General features: G+C 39.5%; 1 protein-coding gene across 7 annotated transcripts in view; it reads right to left on the reverse strand.

The window, feature by feature from the left end:
• Nucleotides 1-20,826, reverse strand: part of MAP7 (microtubule associated protein 7) — a 149,765-nt gene that overhangs the window by 72,514 nt on the left and 56,425 nt on the right. Inside the window, exon 1 of one of the 7 annotated variants that reach the window (XM_053914083.1) lies at nucleotides 15,982-16,156. The exons of the other annotated variants lie outside the window; for them this stretch is intronic. Within the exon in view, the coding sequence (XP_053770058.1) occupies nucleotides 15,982-16,003 (22 nt within the window). The 5' untranslated portion in view covers nucleotides 16,004-16,156. Of the gene's footprint in view, nucleotides 1-15,981; nucleotides 16,157-20,826 lie in introns of those variants that run through there. 7 annotated transcript variants of the gene reach the window in all.

Raw genomic sequence — 20,826 nt, forward strand, 5'->3', positions numbered from 1 at the left:
AGGATATTAGCGTCCCCATGTTCACTGTAAACACAGAGGCAGAGAATAAGTAGTGGTCAAAACAAGATATTAATCTAGCTTGGTTTGTTTCCAGAATTTGGGTGGTTTCCATTCACCACGCTGACCTTGGAGAAAAGGGTTAGACAAACACCTGCTTGGCTACTTGGAGAACTAACTGACACCTGGTCCAGGGGCCCAGGAGGAGACCAGTGGCTTTTTTTCTTTTGTTTGTTTGTTTTTTTATCTGATGAGAAAAAGCAACTAGAGGTCTTGGGCCTCCGATGGCTTGTCCTGACCCTGAGAATAATTTCTGTATCTGCCTTGTGAAAATTCAACCATGCATGTCCAAATACCCTTAAAGTCACAGTAGTTTTACTGTCTCACAAAGTTTCATAATACTAGTAAATTCATAAGAGTCACAGTTAGTTTTAAAGAGAAATGGAGAGGTCTCCTAGACTACAGAAATAGAAGCAGAGCCTTCAGTGAAATTAGAGAAAATCCACAGGGGATGGAAACTGTGTCTTTCTCTTTTTCTTACATCTCCCCCTCCTCAGCTTAATTAAAAGGTATAAATGGCAGAGAACAATAAGCAATTCTCATAGTCATCTGATAGTAGATACAAGATAAATGTTTCAAGCACTTTCTCTGCCAAACTTCAGGCTATAGAGTATAGCTGATATATGCAGCTCAGTCTTAAATTGTACTAATTTGTATTTCATCAAAGCCAGGCATTAGTTTTATTTTCAACTGCACTGTTGATAAGTTAATACCCAAAACTGTACAGCAGGTCCTCAAACAACATCCTTTCATTGTAACACTGATAAGATGCCCTAGGAACTAAAGTCTCATTTATATCAATAAGGCTATGGTGAAATTAGTTTCCTTATAGTTGTTGCGCTTTGGCCACAGAACCTATTGATGATGTTAAGTGAGGACTTAATGTCAGGATGCATAAAATCTTCAGGATGCACCCAGAAGCCTCAGGTCTGTGCTCTTATTTTCTAGGAACAAAAGTAACATGAATCCATGACCGCCCCTACTTTAAAAAAAAATCCTCACCCAAGGATATTTTTTGATTTGAGAAAGAGGGGGAGAGAGAGGGAGAGAGAGAAAAACATTGATGTGAGAGAGAAACATTGATCATTTGCCTCTTCTATGCACCCCGCCTGGGGATTGAACCCATACCTCTTTGGTGTATAGGACGATGCTCCAACCCACTGAACCACTCAACCAGGGCCACTCCTCCTTCTCTTTTAAAATCTCTTTTCAAAATAAAACACAACTGCTTTCAGACTCTGTTGTTCGTTTCCCTCTAGATTTACTTGGCTGTCATAGAGATTGATATTTTCTATCTTAGAATTAAGCTAGGATTACATTAATAGCTGAGTAGATATAAGTATAACTTTTTTTCTTAAAACAGTGTAGGCTTGGAAAAAAATGAAATCTCAGCATGTCGAGTAATAAAATGGCAAGTCCGAGAGTCAGGAGATGATGTACAGGCATAAATAAGAGTAGCCGGCTTAGCAGTCAGCTTCACACCTGGTGTTGCTCCTGTTATGAAGGGTAATCTCAAACTGACGGCCAGTCTAACATCGTCAGATTCAGTCTGGACTTAGGTTGCTGTAATGAGTTGTTGGGCTGGCTGGGCAGGTTCTCTTGACTGGCTAGATCAGGAGCTGAAAGGCCAAAGCATGATCCCTTTGCTGCCTGGTCAGTGCGTGATCACGGACAAGTACAATGAATAATGGGTGAGAGGTGTGAGCTGGGTGGTGATACTGTATGTAATTACTCAGCAAAATATTTAATGAGCAGGCACCTTTCCAGGCATACCACCACAAAGATAATGGTGCTGAGGCTAAAGTCACTCAAGGGAATAAATAATTAAAACAGAATGTGGTAAGTATGTGATGGAGGTATGTACAAGATCCTACGGAAGTATAGAGAAAGGTGAGGGAGGCTTCCTGGAGGAGGGGACAACTGAGCTGACCCTAAAGAATGAGTAGCCATGGATCAGGGAAGGGGCTGTATGTAGCCCTTCTGGCCAAGAAGGCATGATAACAAAAGCAGAAAGGAATTTATCTGTCATCGGAAAAAGGGCAGAGGTATGGATCAACCTTCAATCACCCCGACTAGAAAATCTGTCCACTTTTTTATGTTTATAAAGGAAAAACTGTAGGTTTTCTTCATGCCCTACAATCTACACAGTGCATACATTACATAAATACTGCGACACAGTTTTAGAATAAGAAAACTTTAAGCTTTACAGTGAAGAATTAAAGATCAAAGAATTATTACAATATTGAATTTATATTGAAGGACACAAAATTTCCAAAGGTAAGAGGAAAGCCCAGTATTAAGATAATGTATTGCCCTGACTGGTGTGGCTCCGTGGATCGGGCATCCTCCCCCAAACCAAAAGGCTGCTGGTTCGATTCCTGGTCAGGGCACATGCCTGGGTTGTGGGCCAGATACCCGGTTGGGGGTGTGTCAGAAGCATCTGATCAATGTCTCTCTCCCTCCTTTCTCCTTCTCTCTAAAAATAAAATCTTAAAAAAAACCCCAAATGGATAAAATTATTTTATCTTAAAAAATTAAAGTCTTATTTTAATAACCTTTTTGCATTTGAATTTTAATGCACAAATTTCCAATTTATTTTAATATTTCACTTATATATTTTTTCTACCGAATGGCATCAAAAACATTTATTTGCTACCCTACATACCTATGATGCTGTGCTTGTTCCAAAAAAGGAAATGTTGATTCCAGGAATTCATAATATAAAACAGAAAATACTAATAAAATTAAATAATTAGAACTACAGTTCAATGCTTTTCCCATAGAATTAATGGTGTTCTCAAAATTGTTTCCTTAGTAGGATGTAATAATTTTATCTTTTTGGTAATATTGCAAACTTGACAGTCTCAGTATGCAGGAATGGGAAGCTATTTCTACTCCTCCTCCCCCCCACCTCCTTTTTTTAGATCATGAATATCCTTGCAGTTCTCAGAAAAGTGATCGGCTCTTTACCCTGAAAAATTGTACATGCAACTTCAGAACGTCTCAGTGTCCCCAGGGACTAATGGTCAGGAAGCTCCCTGTTCCATCTCCTGCCACAGCAAAAGATGTTTTATGTAGTTACAAGCCCAAACTATAAAGTGAATCTTCCTCATTTCTTGCCATGGATTTTTTTCAATCCAAATAAATCTTTAAAAATGTGGTACTTAAATAGATCTTGTAGAACAAGCTTTTGAAGCACTTCTGTTTAAAGCCGTAGCTCTCATACAAGGGTTTGTATGAAAATTATGAATGGGTCTTTAACACAGAGATGGCTGGGTCCCACCCTGACGTGCTCAGCTGCAATCCTTTAGGCATAAAACTTAGCTGTGTATTTTTAAATAGCTCCCTACAGGAGTTTGATGTACATTCCTGGTTTAGAACCAGTGGATTAGAGTATTTAAAATAGGATTTGTCTACCACAGGCTTAAGTGGTTTTTCACATTTTTCATTCCTTAGCAAAAAAGGCAAGTCTGGATTCCCTGGAGTAATAGTTTAAGAGGAGTTCGTAGGCTTCAGTCTTTCACCAGCCCAGCACCTTCAAACTAGGGTAAGCATGCTTCTAAGGGTACCTGTAGTCTTCCCCCAAAAGGATTTTAACCTTTTTTCTGCTTTGGACTCCTTACTCAGAGGTCAGGCTGGATCCTTTGTCAGAATAGTATTTTTTAAAATGCATAAATTAAAATACACAACATCACAAAAAATACAAGTATATTTCAATTATATTTACAAGGTTATCAAGGTGTTAAAATGTTATGCTATAAAAATATGTGTTTATTAATGTACTAAATAACAAAATCTAGGGGCATGCCTAATAACTGCCATGATTTCAAAGCAGTGATTGGTTTAAAAGGCCCTTTGACAGATCTGAAGCAACTGTAATGTGATGTAAGAATATTTGACCTCTACGGATGCCAATCTACTCTAGGTTTGTTGCTCACATTCCTAATTGAAGGACACCTTAGATTTCCAGGAGAGGTTACTGGAGATAAAGATGCAATTATTTTCCTCATCCCAATTCAAAAACTCTGGGTAAAGAACTCTTGTTAAGGGAGTACACGTACTTGGAAGGTTTAAAGGACACCAATTTCCAGATTCCTTCCTAAAACCCTTTCTACCTCGCTTCACATCCCCCTTCTCCTGCTACTGTAAGGCGGGCACACCAATTACGCATCCTGAGTGTTACATGGCTCAGGGTTCAGGGTGTGTAATCTCTGAAGTGCCACCAGCGTGGTGAGAAAATGCACCGCTCCTGAGGAGGATTCCCTTGAGAGCAGGCAAGAAATAATATGGGAGCAGCGCCCGGTTTGTGCACAGGAGGGGGATCAGGGTATGTTGCTCCCAAATGTGCCACTTTTGGCATTATCTTGAGCTGAAGGTAAATGAACAGGCATAAATTTCCCTTTGTGACAGTGACAAATTTCCAATTGTAACAGTGTTCTCCTTTCCTATGCCCAGAGAGGAGAATGACAATTATGACCAGAGACAACTTCGAGTCGGCGTTACAAACCTTATTAAGTAACCCTTATCCATCATTATTAGTTTCTGTCATATATTTGTCTTCCCACAATTCACCTACATTTTCTGTGTCTAGTCACTTCTCCACAATTTATCAACTCTGTTCAAATGGTGTAGAAGACCCTGGGTTTAACAGCCTTTGTGAGTTTTCACTTCTCCTCTGTGAAGCACCCAGGCATGGAAAAGTATTAACGTCAATACAGAAACAGGTGCCTTTTCTCCTGTCAACCCGTCGTTTTGAAGTTTAATTGGTAGGACCCAGTTACTATATCTAAGAGGGTACGGGAAAACTTTTTCTACCCCTACACAAATAAAAAGGTTGCCTTGTTCATCTGTCTATATTAATGTGTTGTCATAGAGCACAGATGAATATACTTACTTGCATTAAAAATAAAATTAATCTTCTATCACAAACTCACAAGTATGATATGGCTGACTGCTAGATCAATCAGTGTTTTGGGGGAAATGAAATGAGTGAGTTAAATCTGTAGCATCAAAGTTTTAAGAAAAATGTATTTAAAGCATGTAAACACAATGCAATTTTCTAAAATCACATCCTTGAAAATGACTTAAACTACGGACACTTGACTTGGGTTGGCGAACACACCATACAGTATATAGATGGACTGCTGTAGAACTGTGCACCTGAGACCCGATTAATTTTGTTAACCAGGGTCACCCAAATTCAATAAAAAGGGAAAGAAACTTTAAAATATCAATAGTGTGTGGTATTTTAAAAAAACAAAATGACTTAAATGATTTTAAACTAAAAAAAATTGTATTTTAATTTCTAAGTCTATAAAGGGATCATAGTTTTAAAATTTTCTTCTAGTATTCATGCAATTAAGAATGTCTAAAGGCTGATCAATGTTCCTTAGACTCCACGACTTAGAGTATGGCCCATGAGCCTCCTTTATCAGAAACAACCGAGTTCGGTTAGAAGTGCCGATTTGCACGCCCCACCTCAGACCTGTAGAATTTGCATCTGCAGGGGTGGGGCTTGGGAAGCCTCTCCTTTAACAAGCACCATGGTTGAATCGGATGTACACCACAGTTGAGAACCGCTGTACTTTACGTTACTGTACACTCATTACTGCTCGTGGTGGAATGTACCAGAAACAATGTTATAAAGTTTGAATTATTTTTTTGGACTCATTTATCCTTTGCCTCTCTGGACGGGAATTTGTTATAAGCTAAATTATGCAAACTCAACCCAGTGCACTGAAACCTATTCAAAATGCATGTGGCAGAGTCAGTGCCCGTGGGAACCATGTCCTTACGCGGCACTTAATAGGTTTCAGTGACAGAGGACAGAGGTTTTTCTTTAACACATTCTTTAACAATTCAATACTATTTTTGGATAAGCTGTAAACAGGCCCAACATAGAACGGAAATGTAGGTATTCCCTTTTATACAGGCAAGACCCTACCACATGATCTGAAAATAGACTTACACATGGCCCTACTACCTAATTATGGTCACAAAGATGGGTTAATGCTCAAGGTGGCTGGCTCAACAGTGGTTTTTAAAGATTTCTAAAACATTTCCTAGGCTAGAATAATACTAATCATGCTACTTAGAGCTTCAATTTTGGGATATTAATGAATAAAAATTCAGCATATGACCTATTTTTAAGTTACTCTTGGAGAAGTTTGGCCCCGTGCTCTGGTACTCTCTAGAGGCAAGATGTGCTGAACTAACTGATTAAGATCGCATCTTCCTTAGGTCTCTCCGCGTTCCCGGAATCACAGCAACTCTACCCTAAGGCCAACTGTTAGTCAGGTCATGTGATTCCACTAGTAACTGACAACATCAAGTGCAGGCCAGAAACTCGCCCCAGAATGCAAGATTTGTACTCACTGTCACTCAATAGCTAGCACACGCTCAATGTCAAGGAGCTATATCTATGGAGACTGTACAGTTGACTAATTCTTGTGGACACATTCTAAAATCTAACCCTGTATTCAGTCAAACTAACGGCTGTGTAATGACCCATAGTGTCTTCTGTTAAACCTCCTTTAAAGGCCAGTCCCTGACTTTAGCATATTAGACACAAATTAGAAAATGAATTTGTATTGTATGCATTAGGTGCTCAACCTGTTTTTAGTATTTTAATACTTATTTCTACAATGAATAATAGCCATGACTAAAACAATTTTAACATCATCAGCTTACTCGAAACTAAAACACACACTTTTACATGTACACCCCACAAACATAAAAGAAAAAGTAAAACTAAGTATTCATGTTTCTTTTTTTCAGAATTTCTCTTTCCTTTTTTCCATACAGCAGAAACAGGATATAGATATGTGGTTTAATATTATTTCAACTAAGACATATTTTATGTCTTTAAATTGTATCACTTAAGGCAAGATAAAGCCTCAAAAACGGGCTGAATAAGTACACTTATTTAACAAAAATACTTATGTAATTAGTGCTTTAAGACAGTTGAAAAAATATTCTTTCAAATCAATTTATCGTGAAAGTTATCACTCAAACCTTTTTTAAAGCAATAACCTTCATATATCACTAAGCTAAAATACAATATAAAGGAAAAAAAAGCAAGGAAGTCCAAGCAATTAGAAATAAGAAGCTGTGTCAAGACTTCTGGAAGAACAGCAGATTCTGGGAGTTATATAACCCAACGCTCTGGGGTCTGTGCTGGTGATAAGGCTCGCAGCAGGCCACCCCGAAATGTCCCATGTTAGTGTATTGATTATTTTGAATTAAAGTTACTAAGGAAACAACTACTGCCAGGACACACTGACCCTTTTTGGCCTGCCTGAAAGCACGAAATACATCTCCCATGTGAAAGGTACTGTCCCTGCTCCAGGAAGCAGGGAAGGCCTCCTTATCACTAGAAAGAACAAACTCAGGGCTCAGAGGGCTGTGTAAACAAACTTTCAGTTTCTTCACTGATTTGTATCCAAGCCTAAGTTTCTTTGTCTTGTCAGTTCCTTATAAATTTGTTTCTTTGTCCAGAAGATATATAAACAGCCTGCTCTAGTCATTTCTTTGCCCCCATATCTATGGGACCTCCGTACGTACAAAATTAAATGTGTCTTTTTTTTTCTTCTGTTAATCTGCCTTGTGTCAATTTAATTATTAGACCAGTTTATAAAAACCTAGAAGGGGAAAGTTTTCCTCCCCTGCACCGGAAAATATATATGAGCTTAGCTGCAATAAGGTCTGTTCGGCAACACTATTATTTAAGCCTTCGCAGGATGAGGAGAGTCAAGCCTTTTAAAAGGCTGTGATTGTTAAAGAACAATGAATTCTCATAAAGTATTATCATTCTACAAAATGCAGTGATAGCAATGACTGACAGATACAAGATACAGAAGGAAACAAAGTAACAAAAAGATCCTCTCAGTCAGTGGCTGAGAAAGAAAAACACAACTATTAATATTTGATGACTTTAAAGAGGCTACATGGAATGTTAGAGTGACTAAAAGCATCCTCCTCCATCCATCCTTCTGACCACCCACTGTACCGAGTGCTTCTGTCCAGTGTGCTAGGCCCTGGGGGTACAACGGTGGCTGGAGGCGGGCACAGGCCTGCCCACATGGAACTTGGAGGCTACAGAACACAAGCACCCACCAACTGATCACATGGATGAAGGCCGCTTTACAAACGAGGACAAGGGCTCTCTGAAAGGGAAGAACATAGTGCTACGGAGAACTATAACAAAACCACCTGAATAAATGCTATTTAAAAGTCAATGGGGCTTCTGCTAAGCCTTTGTCCTTCTTACCACCACAACTGCAGACACAACTCTAGGAAGAGGAACAGTATAACTAAAACAACTTAGAATCCAATATTTATTTCGAAGGAGATTTCTTCAGGTAATTTGTTTTTAAATAATAATGTCACCCCTGCCACATCATAAATGCTGATTTTTTAAATGGAATGTAATACCCATCATGGAACATTTTACCTGTCTTACTAAAATATTAGGAATTTAACACTTCAGTGTAAAATCAGTATCTTAAGTATTAAATTCTTATTTTTAAGAGGGGCTTTTTCGGATATACCACATTTTTTTTTTTTACAAAGTGGCTAAATTTTCTCGGAAGAGGAGAGGCAAATTGTATAAATCAATATTCTGTTTTTTGAAGGTCACTACAAAACTAACAATCAACTGCAAATGCATGGGGTAAAAACCTTTCTATTTCTCTCATGGGTATAATTTCAAATCATTCCGATGACAGCTATTGGCTGTAAAACCTGTGTACAACATTCAGCCAATTTCAACAAAGCTTAATAATTAATGAACATCCTATGTCATTAATTTATAATAAATCCAAGCTGCTTCAAAGTTTGCAAGTGCACTGTTTAAGATTCTACCCAAAGGTAAACTAGCTGAAGGCAGATTCTAGCCTAGAACTCCTTGATTTCAATGAGTCATCATATGCCTCCTGCAAATTCGGTCAACCTTCAAGGGGTGAGTGTAAGGGTCTGGAAGTGGTCAGGCTACCTAATCACTTTCCGTAATTAGTGAGAGGCTCTTCCTGCAACTAGGATAGATGTTGAAATAAAGAGACTGCTTTCCATTAGCCACAGACAAGAGAGAAATGTTATGATTATGATCATTTTAGCCATCAGGACTCTCACCCTTTCTTTCCTATAGAATAAAACCTGGTGAATTAGTTTGGTTTTCTTAACGTGAAAAATTTTTACCGAATTTGGTAAAATAACAAACTTTTCTCTTACAAAAGGCAACTGAATGAAGAAACAGCTTCAGAGTATTCTGCCCAAACCATTTATTATTAGTACTTCTAACAGCGAAGAGAGACCACTTAATTTTATTTTACTTTATCTCCACTCTAGGACACGCTTCTTGATTTTAGAGAGAGGGGAACAGATGGAGAGACTGAAGGAGAGAAACATCAATGTGAGAGAGAAACACCGACTGGTTGCCTCTCATATGCACCCTGACTGGGGTTGAACCCGCAGACTAGACATGTGCGCTGACCCAGAGTCAAACCCACGATCTTTCAGTGCAGGGGATGATTCTCCAACCAGTTGAGCCACACCAGCCAGGGCAGACCCCTCCATTTTAACAATAAGTATGCACTGGCAGCAACCTTACTCCATTAACCCTTATCTTCCATTAGTTGTCTCTGAGTTTCCCGGTCACTTCTCCACAATCTGTCATTCCCTGAAGCCCTAATCCCCTTTCCTTTGTTAAAATTCGCTTCTTTCCTGTGACCTTCTGGGCACAGAAAGATTAATGAAAACTGTGTGCCTTTCCCCTTGTCCATCTGTCCTTGGTTAATTCGCTGCAGTTCACCGGCCACCAGGGACTTAACCTAAGAGAGTCATGGAGAAGTTTTTCTCCCTAACAACCACTTACAACTGTAAAAAATCAAAAGCGACGATAGTCAATGGGGATAAAGTCTTCCATGAATTATTACTTAACCAGTAAAAATAAAAGTACTAAAAGTAGGGCAGTACCATGAATAATTGCTCATAATACAAGTCAGTAAAGTGATGAGATTATAAATATACAGGCTGATACTGAAAGGGAGCGCACGAAAACTGCTAAAGCTACACTGGAGTGACGGGACTATGGGTGATTTTCCTTTCCTGTTTCTGCTAAACTTCCTGTAATGCTACATTACACTTCGATCATTTCAAATATAAAATAATTAAGAAGCATGTTTACGAAAAGGAAATGGATTTATCTCCCTAACTCTTCACCCCACCCCCCACCCAGCAGAACCCATTTACATATCACAGGAAACAAAACATCTAGAAACAAATCTATCCAGCTGTTTTTCATAGGCAAAGGCTGTCTGATTTCTTCCAGGTAGACAGGTCCCCTGCCACACCCCCACCTCCTAGTGCCGTGACTTGATAATTTCTCAGGTTGTGACTTATAGGACCTGGCCCCACCCAACTTCATGGAACCACTGAGCTCATCCCCAGCTCAGAGGTGGCTGTTTTAACATACACCACAACAAAGCAAAGGCTAAGATCTCTCAGAATTTTTAAAAAAATTACTGCTTTAATCCTACAGCACAATTAACAGTCCTGAAGAGCACTGGCTTCCCTTAGACCCGATAAAAGCACATCGTTTCCATCTCACACACTCTAAGGTGTGGGCCACCCTTAGGTTTCCATACACGACTGCAGTCACCCAGGAGCTGTTGGTTACAGCTGCTATGATATCTATGGAAAGAATAAGACCCTGTCCTGTCTTATTCCTAATACTTACTGGATACCTTTAGAGATATTTAAGAAAATACATATTTAAGAATGTGTTTCAAATATGCCAACCCCACATATTTGATAACTAAGAGAAGTCTCATGTATGTATAGATTTATTCATGTATATAAACAGCTTTTGCTTAGTTCTTCATGTTTTCATCCAGTTTGAATCCAACTAAAATTCCTGAATGACATACTTGGTTTTTAATTCAAGGTTTTATTCATTTTGAGAGAGAGGGGAAGGGAGGGAGAAGGAGAGGGAGAAAAACATCGATGTGCGAGAGAAACACCTATCTGTTGCCTCTCACGCTCCAAACTGGGCAACTGGCCCACAACCTAGATGTGCCCTGACCAGGAATCGAACTGGCAAACTTTCAGTTTCCGGGATGACGCCCAACCCGCTGAGCCATACCAGTCAAGGCCACACTTGTTTTATTTTTTACCTTGACCATGAGTGTTGACTAGTATTGATAGCCCTGAATTACAAAAACATCATACTTAAATGCTTCCATATTTAAATTATGTATTTTGACTATCAGAAGTAAAATACAAAATTCAAATATTGAAAGCAAGAAGTCTTAATAAAATGTTATATAAAAATGTTAAACTTTGACTCAGTACTTTTTGTAACTGTTGTGTTACAAAAAAACCATGAAAACTTGGTCTTGTTAATATTAGATCAAGTAAGTGGAAAGCTTAAATATTAACTTTTACCTTCTTGGTCCTTCATCATGTGTTACTTGCTATTCAGGCAATGTTATTTTATTCTGTGTGCGATAAGATACTAAGAAAAATTTATATAACCTAGGAGACTGTGATTCAGAAATGGGTTAAGCACTATCTTTTTAACTAGAATAGGTCTTGTAGAATAGTGCCTTCTAATTAAGAATGATTCTCATGTATTAAAAACTTAACCTAAGCTTTGAAATTGGCCTATAGTTCAATTGCAAGTTATTTAATCATGTCACCTTGAGGTTCTAATAAGAAAGAGAAAGTATAATGTCAAGATAGTATGTTGACACTTGCGATTTTTTGTAACACTAAAATGCAGTTCAGACAATATTCACCGGACACTGAATGACTCCATGAAATGCTGTGAAAAAGGATTGGTGGCTTTTCATGTATGATTTGCAACTATAAATGGTAAATCTTGGAAGTTGAAATGAACATTTTTATGTTTTGTGACAGTATGTGTTACTAAAGCCCTTCGTATTGATTTAAATTTTCCCCATATCTTTCATTTTCTTTCTAGAACATATTCAGCAGACTTTTATCTATGAGCTTGAGCAACTCTGGCTGGACAGCACAGAAGATTCACCAGCAACGTACATTTCCTAGAAAGAGAACTTTAACTTCTGTCTTTGATACGCCCCTGCCGTGTTCTTTCCTTGCGAGTATTTGTGTGTTTTGTAATAAGAGAAGTCACTCCACCTAACGTTAAGATTCTTCGAGCTCTCAGAAGGCTTATGTAAGTGAATGATGGTATTTACAAACTTTAATTGCATTGATTCTTATCTCAAAGACCACCTAATCTAAAAATCATCTGGCTCAAAAAAGTAAAAGGTATGGAAAATCAGAGAAGCATTTTCTCTGGAGAAATTTCTACCAGGTTTCTATACAGAGTAATAGACATGAAATTTATATATTTTAAAAGTTTGATCCCATATCAATTAAAAGGCAAGTCATATACTGAATGATATTTACAAATAATAATAACCACGAATATGATGGTCATCTACTGAACACCTGTTACGTTCCAGACTATATCAGATGTGTTTATCACTTTGCCTCACTCATTTATTCTTCCCAGGAAGCCTGCACGGTAAGCAACATTCTCCCCACTGTACAGAGATGAAAGCCAAGGCTCAAAAAAGTGAAGGAATGTACCCAAGGTAAATGACTAAATCATGAATAAAATCCACATTGATTAGACTTTAAAATCTAGCATCTTAACCACCATGCTACAGTATTTTACAAAACATTTTTTTTCTAAATATGGCATTAAAAAGGTACCTTCGTCCTTTTGCTGTTTTGGTTCTTCCCATTAACAATATTTTGACAAATATAGAATGTATACAAAGTCATAAAGCTTTTAAATTATCATTTAAGGAAAGAGCTTGTATTATTTTTTAGTTTGAAGTAAGACTATAATTTGCTGTATGGGTTAAAAGTCACTGACTTGTGTAGAAACTCACTACGACCGTCACTCAATTCGGCAGGTGTGACTGCTGCCGCTTTAGAAGGGAGGGGATGGAGTGCAGAGAGGTTCAAGGGTTTGCTCGTGGTCACACAGTGTTGGAGCTGAGTGCTGAAATCTGCTTTTTGACTCTAAAGTACATTTTGCTTTCTCAATAAAGGTATAGATTATACATACATTTGAGAATGGCTAGTGTTTTTTATAGGTACTGTAACAAAATGTTTAGTTTCTAGAAAAATGTATCAACATAAAATTGCTGGTAAAGGGGCTTGGGTTTGGTTGGCTGTGTGGTTTTCACTGAGTGTGTGGAGAGGGCTGCTCCTGCCCAGCAGAGCTTGACCTCAACCAGGGATTGCGGAGGAGGGGTCTTACTTGGCCTGGGATCTGGCATTTTATCACAAAATTATTTTTTCTAGAGTCCTTAATTTAACTATTGTTCACCAAGGAAATAAACTTTTTGGTTTTCTGTTCTGCTAAGCACATGGTTAATCATCTATAACAGGGGATAGTAACATTTCCTGCTGACTTTTTCTTTTCTTTTTCCCAAAGTTGGAACAAACCACTAGTGCTTTGTCAACCATAACAAAAAAAAATCAGCATGTTCTGGTGCAGTGAGTCTCTTGATTTTTATATAAAACCATATCCTGTTTCTGTTATTTTGTGTTTCATAAAAAGTAGGTGTGGCCTTTGCTGTTTTGTTGTCCTGTTGATGACAAGGGATTGATTCATTAATTGGATAAATTGATGAGGTGCCTACTGGTTGCCAGGCACTGCTGTGGACACTTGGGACACAGCTGTGAACGAAAGAGCCAAAAGTGCTTGGCCTCATCAAGCGTACATTCTAGTGTGGGAAACAGACAATGAACACTACTGCATCACCCAAATAAGACAGAAAGCAGTATTTCTCAGGGGACGGGAAGGGGGGAGGTGACTCTCAAAGCAATACATTAGAGTGACCCCAGAGCAGCCTGATGGCGATGAGCAGGTCTGCGCCCACCTGCAGGAATGAGCAGCAGCTGCCGCATGAAGTACCTGGAGCACAGCCCCCTCTTTCGTCCCCATCCCTCGAAGTTACGGTTTTCACATTGAAGTTTTAGTTTATGGAGACAATAAGCTTCTATGTTTCCTGCTTTTCCCAGGTTTACTATATATCAAATTAAAAGATGGAATTTGGACAAGTCATAATCTAGCATCTTAAAAAATTAGTATTTTTAAACCACTTGTCTAAGATTTTTTGACCAATAATCTGGATTTACAAAAAAAATTTCCCCCTCTACTGGACATTGATCCAATTTCCCTACTGAGTAACCTCCATTTTAGTCAACTTGAGCAATCTTATTTTATCACGTTTAAATAAAACTTTATGAACCCAGCACTTCTTATGCATCACCTCTGTCTTATGCTAACGCTTGAGTATTATATGTAAATACGCTTTCTGCAGAGAAAGATATATCTCCATAAAATAGACTCATTAAGTACAAAATGAATTTGAGAGTGAGTTAACTGAACAAATACATAGAACAATAACACTGATATTTTCCTGGAAAACTAGGCATTAGGGGAGGCGCTGTATCTTTTCTCTAATGTATAGACAACTGTGCAACCTGGAGATTAATCCCACTGCACAACAATGAGACTGACCCACTTACAATAGCTTGTCTAAAGGCACAGAGCGAGTGTCAGGCTAAAAGGCAGACTCAGATCCAGTTCCAGAGATATTTCTAACACGCCGCCTAACCGTATTTCACAATCACACCAAATGCAAAGCACATATTGGCACCAACAGCCACCTCCCAATGGCTGGTTACTGCATACTGACATTACGTATAACACATACTTCATTCCCAGATCAGATGTCTTTTATTATAAAGTTTGAAAATATTATCTATGAAAATGAAGATATGTAATATTTTAAAAGGGCAAGTTAAAGTATAAGTGACCCATGGACAAGAGGGTGAGGACTGACTATGGGGGGCAGGGGACAGTGGGGGGACAGTGGTGGAGATCAATGGGGGAAAATTGGGACAACTGTAATAGAACAATAAAAAACTTTTTTTAATTAAAAAATAAAAATAAAAGGGCAAGCAATTTACTAAATAAAATGTCTTTATTACACTTAAAAGGTGATTAAAAATAAAAAATAAATAAACAAAAAAGGTGATCAAAAATCCCTCTCTGAACGGAAGTACACAAGATCCCAATGACTGCAGGTTTCTCTGTAAAGGCCACATGTGAGTCACTGTCACATGCCACGAAAGTGAAACGTTCTGGTGAGCAAAGTGGTATGAGAAAAATGCAGGCAATTTTTCAGATTAAAACAAACAAACAAGAAACAAAGCTAAATACAAAACCAATAGGTAGGCAAGAGAAATACTACCTTTCTTTTTAATGAGCAAGAAACAGCACTCCCCACATCGACCCCTCTAAATAGCAAAGCAAATCTTTTTGAAAATCTTCCTGATCTGACCCCAATACCAATAGTACAAGCATTAAGAAATCATCAATAAATTATGTACTAAAGTTTTCTTTGGAGAGCAGCATAATTGTGTGTGTAGCTTGCTGCTGCCTCAACCCAGTACTTTGTTTAAGGAGACCCTAGCAGTTTTTAAGAATTTTCTTTCTTTTTTTTTTTCTTTTTCTTTCTTTTTTTTTTGCCAAAAGAGGAAACATGGAAAACAAAAGAATAATGATGGTTTGCCTTTAATTTTCATAGAGGCTCCAAGACAATGAAGACAAAAGTAGAAATCCATCATCTATAGAATCTAACAATCCATCATCTATAGAATTTTATTTAATTAAAATTCCCACTCCTTTTTCTAAGAACATTAAAACCAATACGACTTTTTTCCCCCCTCAAACAAAAGGATCTACTAAAAAAAAAGTCCACCTTTGTACTTTCACCTGTTGAAAGTGTTAATTTGTCAAAGCTGGTTGGAGTGCCTAGTCCCTGTATTTCCTTACTTAGAGGTTCAATACACGTTTTGAGCCCAAGAACTTACGGTCCAGCTTAGTGTCTTCCATCCTAAAATCCTCCTCTCTTGAACATGCTGCCACATATCTGCATGTCTCCCTCTTGCTTTGGTCTCAGCCAGGCAAAGACCAAAGGCTCAGGGAAGGGCCGTTCAACACCCTGTCTCCCTCTCACAAAGCACGAGGCACACTCAGGAGACGGGCAGAGGGGGATGAGACACACAGCTTTACAGCCGCTGTTTTTTAAACAGTAATCTTGTGCACTGAACCAAGTAAAAACGGAGAAAGGCTTCTGTTCAAAAGAGCCACTGAAGCTCAAATGGGTGTGGGCTGGGAGTAGGGGAGGCCTTTCCTGGTTAAGAAATGGTTGCTACACATCAGCTCAATCTCAGAGATTCAAACTCAGCTGGGGCCCCAAACAGGATGTGCATTAAACCTAGATTAAAAACTTAATTGCTAACCAAAATCATCTAAATGTGATTTGCTCTGTTCCCAGACTCTTCTGCCTCTCGGTTTCCTGACGTATTAAAAATGACATTTGAAACCCTGAAGATTATGGCTGATCTCGTTCCCATACCAAAAGCATCTGAAAAAGGCGATCAATGAGAGTCAGTCAAGCAGAGAGACCTCTGTTCCTCATCTCCCTTCACTGAGAACAGACATGGAGCTGTGCGGAAAAAATGCATGAAATGAAGTTTCACTGCCCTTCAAAAGGTCCAAAAGATTGACTTGCTTTATTTAGCAAGGGTTGAAAAACCCTGAAGATCTTCAAAGAGGGGACGAAAAATCAATGAATATAAACGTTTAAATTTTAGAAATTATTTCTAGATAAAGTAAACATAGGTCCTCAGAATTTTTTTTTTCCAGCCCATGAGAAATTGCATTGTAAACTTTGAATTCAACATTTCTGTCACAACTTTACCTTAGGCTGGCCTTTAAAAGGACGTTTTGTCTAGGGGCAGCCACAGAGAGGAAACAAAAGAAGGATAATGTCAAGTCCTCACTGTGTCCTCCTGGAATTTAAAAACATGTGAAGCGGGCGCCAGAGTACTCTGATTAAAACCAATTAACTTAATGAGTTTGGGTGAGCCGTAGGCCCACTTTGGAAAAGAAAATTTGATATTTAGAAGAAAATAAATCCTTTCTAGCCTCTCTGAGTAGCAGGCCTTGACTGAAGCAGTAAAGAAACTGGACACACAGAATAGGTAAGAGGTAGGCAGGTCCAGTACCCACTGGATTTGGCAATGAACCTTTTTAACGCCTTTGGAACTACAGACTACCTAATAGGAGCCGGCGAAATGCCAGTTGGAGTCCAGCACCATCCCAACACATCCAGGGGCCCAGCATCTCCCCTGCCTGAGTACCATCATTCCCCTTAACTCCGTGCTTTCCTTTTCCAAAGTAGCCTGTATAAATATTGACAATGTTTCCAGTGCAGGTTTCCAACCTTGGTACTGTTGACATTTTGGACGGGATGATTCCTCACTGAGGGTGGCAGCGGAGGAAGAGGAGCTTTGCTATGCATTGTAGGAAGTGTCCTAGCATCCCTGTCCTCACCCGCCATATGTAATAGTACCATGGCCACACACACTCCTCCCTAGAATCGAGTCCATCAAAAAGTGTCTTCAGACATTGCCAAATGTCCCCTAGGAGGCAGGATTACTCCTGGTTAAGAACAAATCACAGCTCTAGCGTCTCCAAATCCATGGTGACACTTTCCCTTTGCTCCCCCTCCAGGCAGGGCCAGAGTGGGGGAGATAGACACAGACGCATAGAACGCAAGTGCTTCCCACTGGTGCACTGTTCATTTGTTTGGTGTGGTCGTCGTTTTCCCCAGGAGACCTTAATGTTGCTAAGGGGGATGTGGGACGGACTCCACAGGGAAGGCTGGTCAAAGCTGGGATGTACTGCCTGAAGGTCTGCAGATGTGGCAGAATTCCCCAATTCCGCCCAATCAAAGCAACCAAACCCATGAGGCTGCATGAACACTAACATGAGGAACAGGTTGGCTATTAATTTCATGAATTTTTGAGGCATACTATTGAAATGTTAACTTATTTCCATACTTCCACACCCACATATTCAGTTGGGCACCAAAATGTTAGGACTGATACTTTAAATTATCTGATAACTCGTTTAAATGGAACAAAGACAGGAACCATGAATTTATCTAGAAAACGAAAAGTAACTCATCCTCGCAAATTAAAAAAGAAAAAACCTTCCATTCCCTCCGTCAGGATCTCTATATTCTTCAGACACGAATGTACCTAGCTCAGTTTTCTACTTTCCAGTTCACTGGAAATCAGAAGCACCTAGTTCTGAGGGGACAAAAATTGTCACGAGAGCCTCCTAACTGGTCTATAGACTTCCAAACCTAGCCCTCCCAAAATAGGGAGGTCCACACAGACAGCTATGAGAGTCACGTTTGTAGAATGCAAGTCTGATCCTGTAGCTTCTCTGAATATCTCCGTTTTCCTTGGGATACACTCTAGCCCCCCCCCCCCCATAGCAAGAAACACCTGCTTCTTCCTCGTGACCTCACGGTGGCTTTTCTCACCACTTCAGCGACACCACCGGCTGCTTGCCTACTTGGCACACTCCCGTCTAGCCTTACAGACAGCTGCCTTTGGCTGCGTTTCCCTGAACTCAGTTTTTCTCTCACCGCCAGTACCGTACGAGCTGCACTTGAAGAAGCCTCTGCCCTCACCTGGCTGACTTCCATAAGCCTTGTATCTCCACTTCTCATCGAGTCCTCGGGAAGTCCCCACAGTGCCACCCCTGCTGCCGCGCCCAGCCACCCACGCCGCGATCAGCAGTGTGCGTGGCTGAGATTTATGGATGGAAAAGAGAAGTGCTAATGGAGGAAAATGCTGCCTTCTGAAGTGCAAATTCCTCCTCCCACGCCAATGGAAATGATACAAATAACATAATTAAACATATTGATTGCCTGTCATGTGTCAGACATTATTCTAAGGGCCTGCACATGAACTGGTCTAATCGCACAATGATTCCATTATCGTGCCAATTTTACAGATGAGAAAACTCAGATATACAGAGTAGGATAACTTGTTGAATTTAGTTAAGCAGCAGACTCTATCTGCCCTCTAACTTCCGAGCGCCCAGGAAGCACCAGAGCAGAGTCACCGGCCGATGAGAAATGACTGGCACCGCAAGGACAGGCGACAGGCAGGGAAAGACAGGAGGTGACATTGTGTGGAGACAGTGCACCACTCTTCCCTTAGGAACAACAGTGTGTCACTGACTGGGGGCGCATTCATCAGAAAAGCAGCTGAACGCTAACAAGAGAGGAACGAGAATAAAGGGTTTTGTATGTGCCGGGTGGCTCAGGGAGAGGCCTGTGTCCCAGCGCAGGGAGCGGTGGGTACCGTCCAGGCAGCGTCATCTGCCGCCGTATCTGCGCAGGAACCGTCTTAGAAAGAGGCGCGTTGCCAACACCGCACATCCTTGTTGTTTTCTCAAGACAGAGGTCTCGGCGTGTCAGTGCAATTTTGGCTTCATTTTCAACACAGCAAAACTGTATCACTGTAGAACACTGGCAGATCTTACGAAGGAGAGTTTATAATTCAGACTTAAGGGCATGGAAATCTCTTAGAATATTGTAAGTTTTAAAAAGTAATAAATACAGAAATCCCGAGAAATTAAGGGTAAGTAAGGGTTTTTAAAGTCTACATTAAGTGACCTCTAACAAATGTAAAATATGGCCAATATTTTATAAGGGGACTTGGTGAATTATTAACTTGACTACAGAGCAGTTTCAGGAGAACTCAGGACTCTTCCTCCTTTGGTTGTTTTATGCTCATTCATTTTACTGACTACCTGCCTTTCTCAGCTCTTTACTGCAATCTGAGTTCCCTCCAATATCGTTAAAACTGCAGAGCACCTGGTGTTGCCATCGGAACATGTGCAAGGGGCTCACATCCCTCTACGTTTTCTCTCATTAAATCCGCTCATTTGTCACCCTGCTCCTTCTTTGTCTTTGTTTTTTTTTTTCTTTCTTTCCTATTGTTCCCTCTAAACTTCTGGCTACTAACAGGGAAACCAGTTCTTATAAAATAGGAACCTTTAAACTACAACAAGAATTCTATGAGACCATGAGATAGCTGGTAGTGTTTCTGCTTTTTTTTTTAAACCAGCTTTATTCCACAGAAAATTGTGTGATCCAGCATTGTTTAGCACTCCTCAGAAAACGGAGGGGGAGGGGTGTGTGCATGTAACAACACATGTATAACTGAACATACGAATACACAGATGAGGAGCTAGCTGTTCTGCAAATAATTGAAAGAACGTGGACAGGCTAAGTCCTTAGACTAGAAAAGATATTACGCTTATTGTGTATTCTCATTATTTATAGGAATTTAAAATGTTTTTCTGCAGACTTTCAAATATTTCATACAAAAAGAATCACATACAGTAGATTTGATTACCACAGTTTTCAAAATGGTACAGTTGGAAGTGTTGGCGTTTGGTAGAATTTAGCGTTTAACGAATACAAAATGCTGGGACCATGGGTATTGCAGTTTTAAGAAGCAAGTGCTGAGAAATAGATTTCTTTTATGTTTTATTTACAATTATCGAAAAGTAAAAGCAGAAGTTCATTTTATAAAGGGGCTTGTTTTTTGCTGAAAATTTTAACAGCTAAAAAACACACAGATTTGGCATACAGAATGAATTAAAAGACCCAGTTCACTCGGCTTTGTACCTGCTGCAAACTGGTTTCGGCCATGGTGGGTCTTGCTTGATAACATATGACTTCTACTTCCCAATGTCTCACGCTCTCCAGACCCCCTTCTTAATCCTTCGTCTTGATTTTTCCATTTCTTCTGTGTAAAAAAAAGCTGTGAGTGCAGCTTTCG

This window comes from Desmodus rotundus, chromosome 11, assembly GCF_022682495.2.
Source record: "Desmodus rotundus isolate HL8 chromosome 11, HLdesRot8A.1, whole genome shotgun sequence".
NCBI classification, from domain to species: domain Eukaryota; kingdom Metazoa; phylum Chordata; class Mammalia; order Chiroptera; family Phyllostomidae; genus Desmodus; species Desmodus rotundus.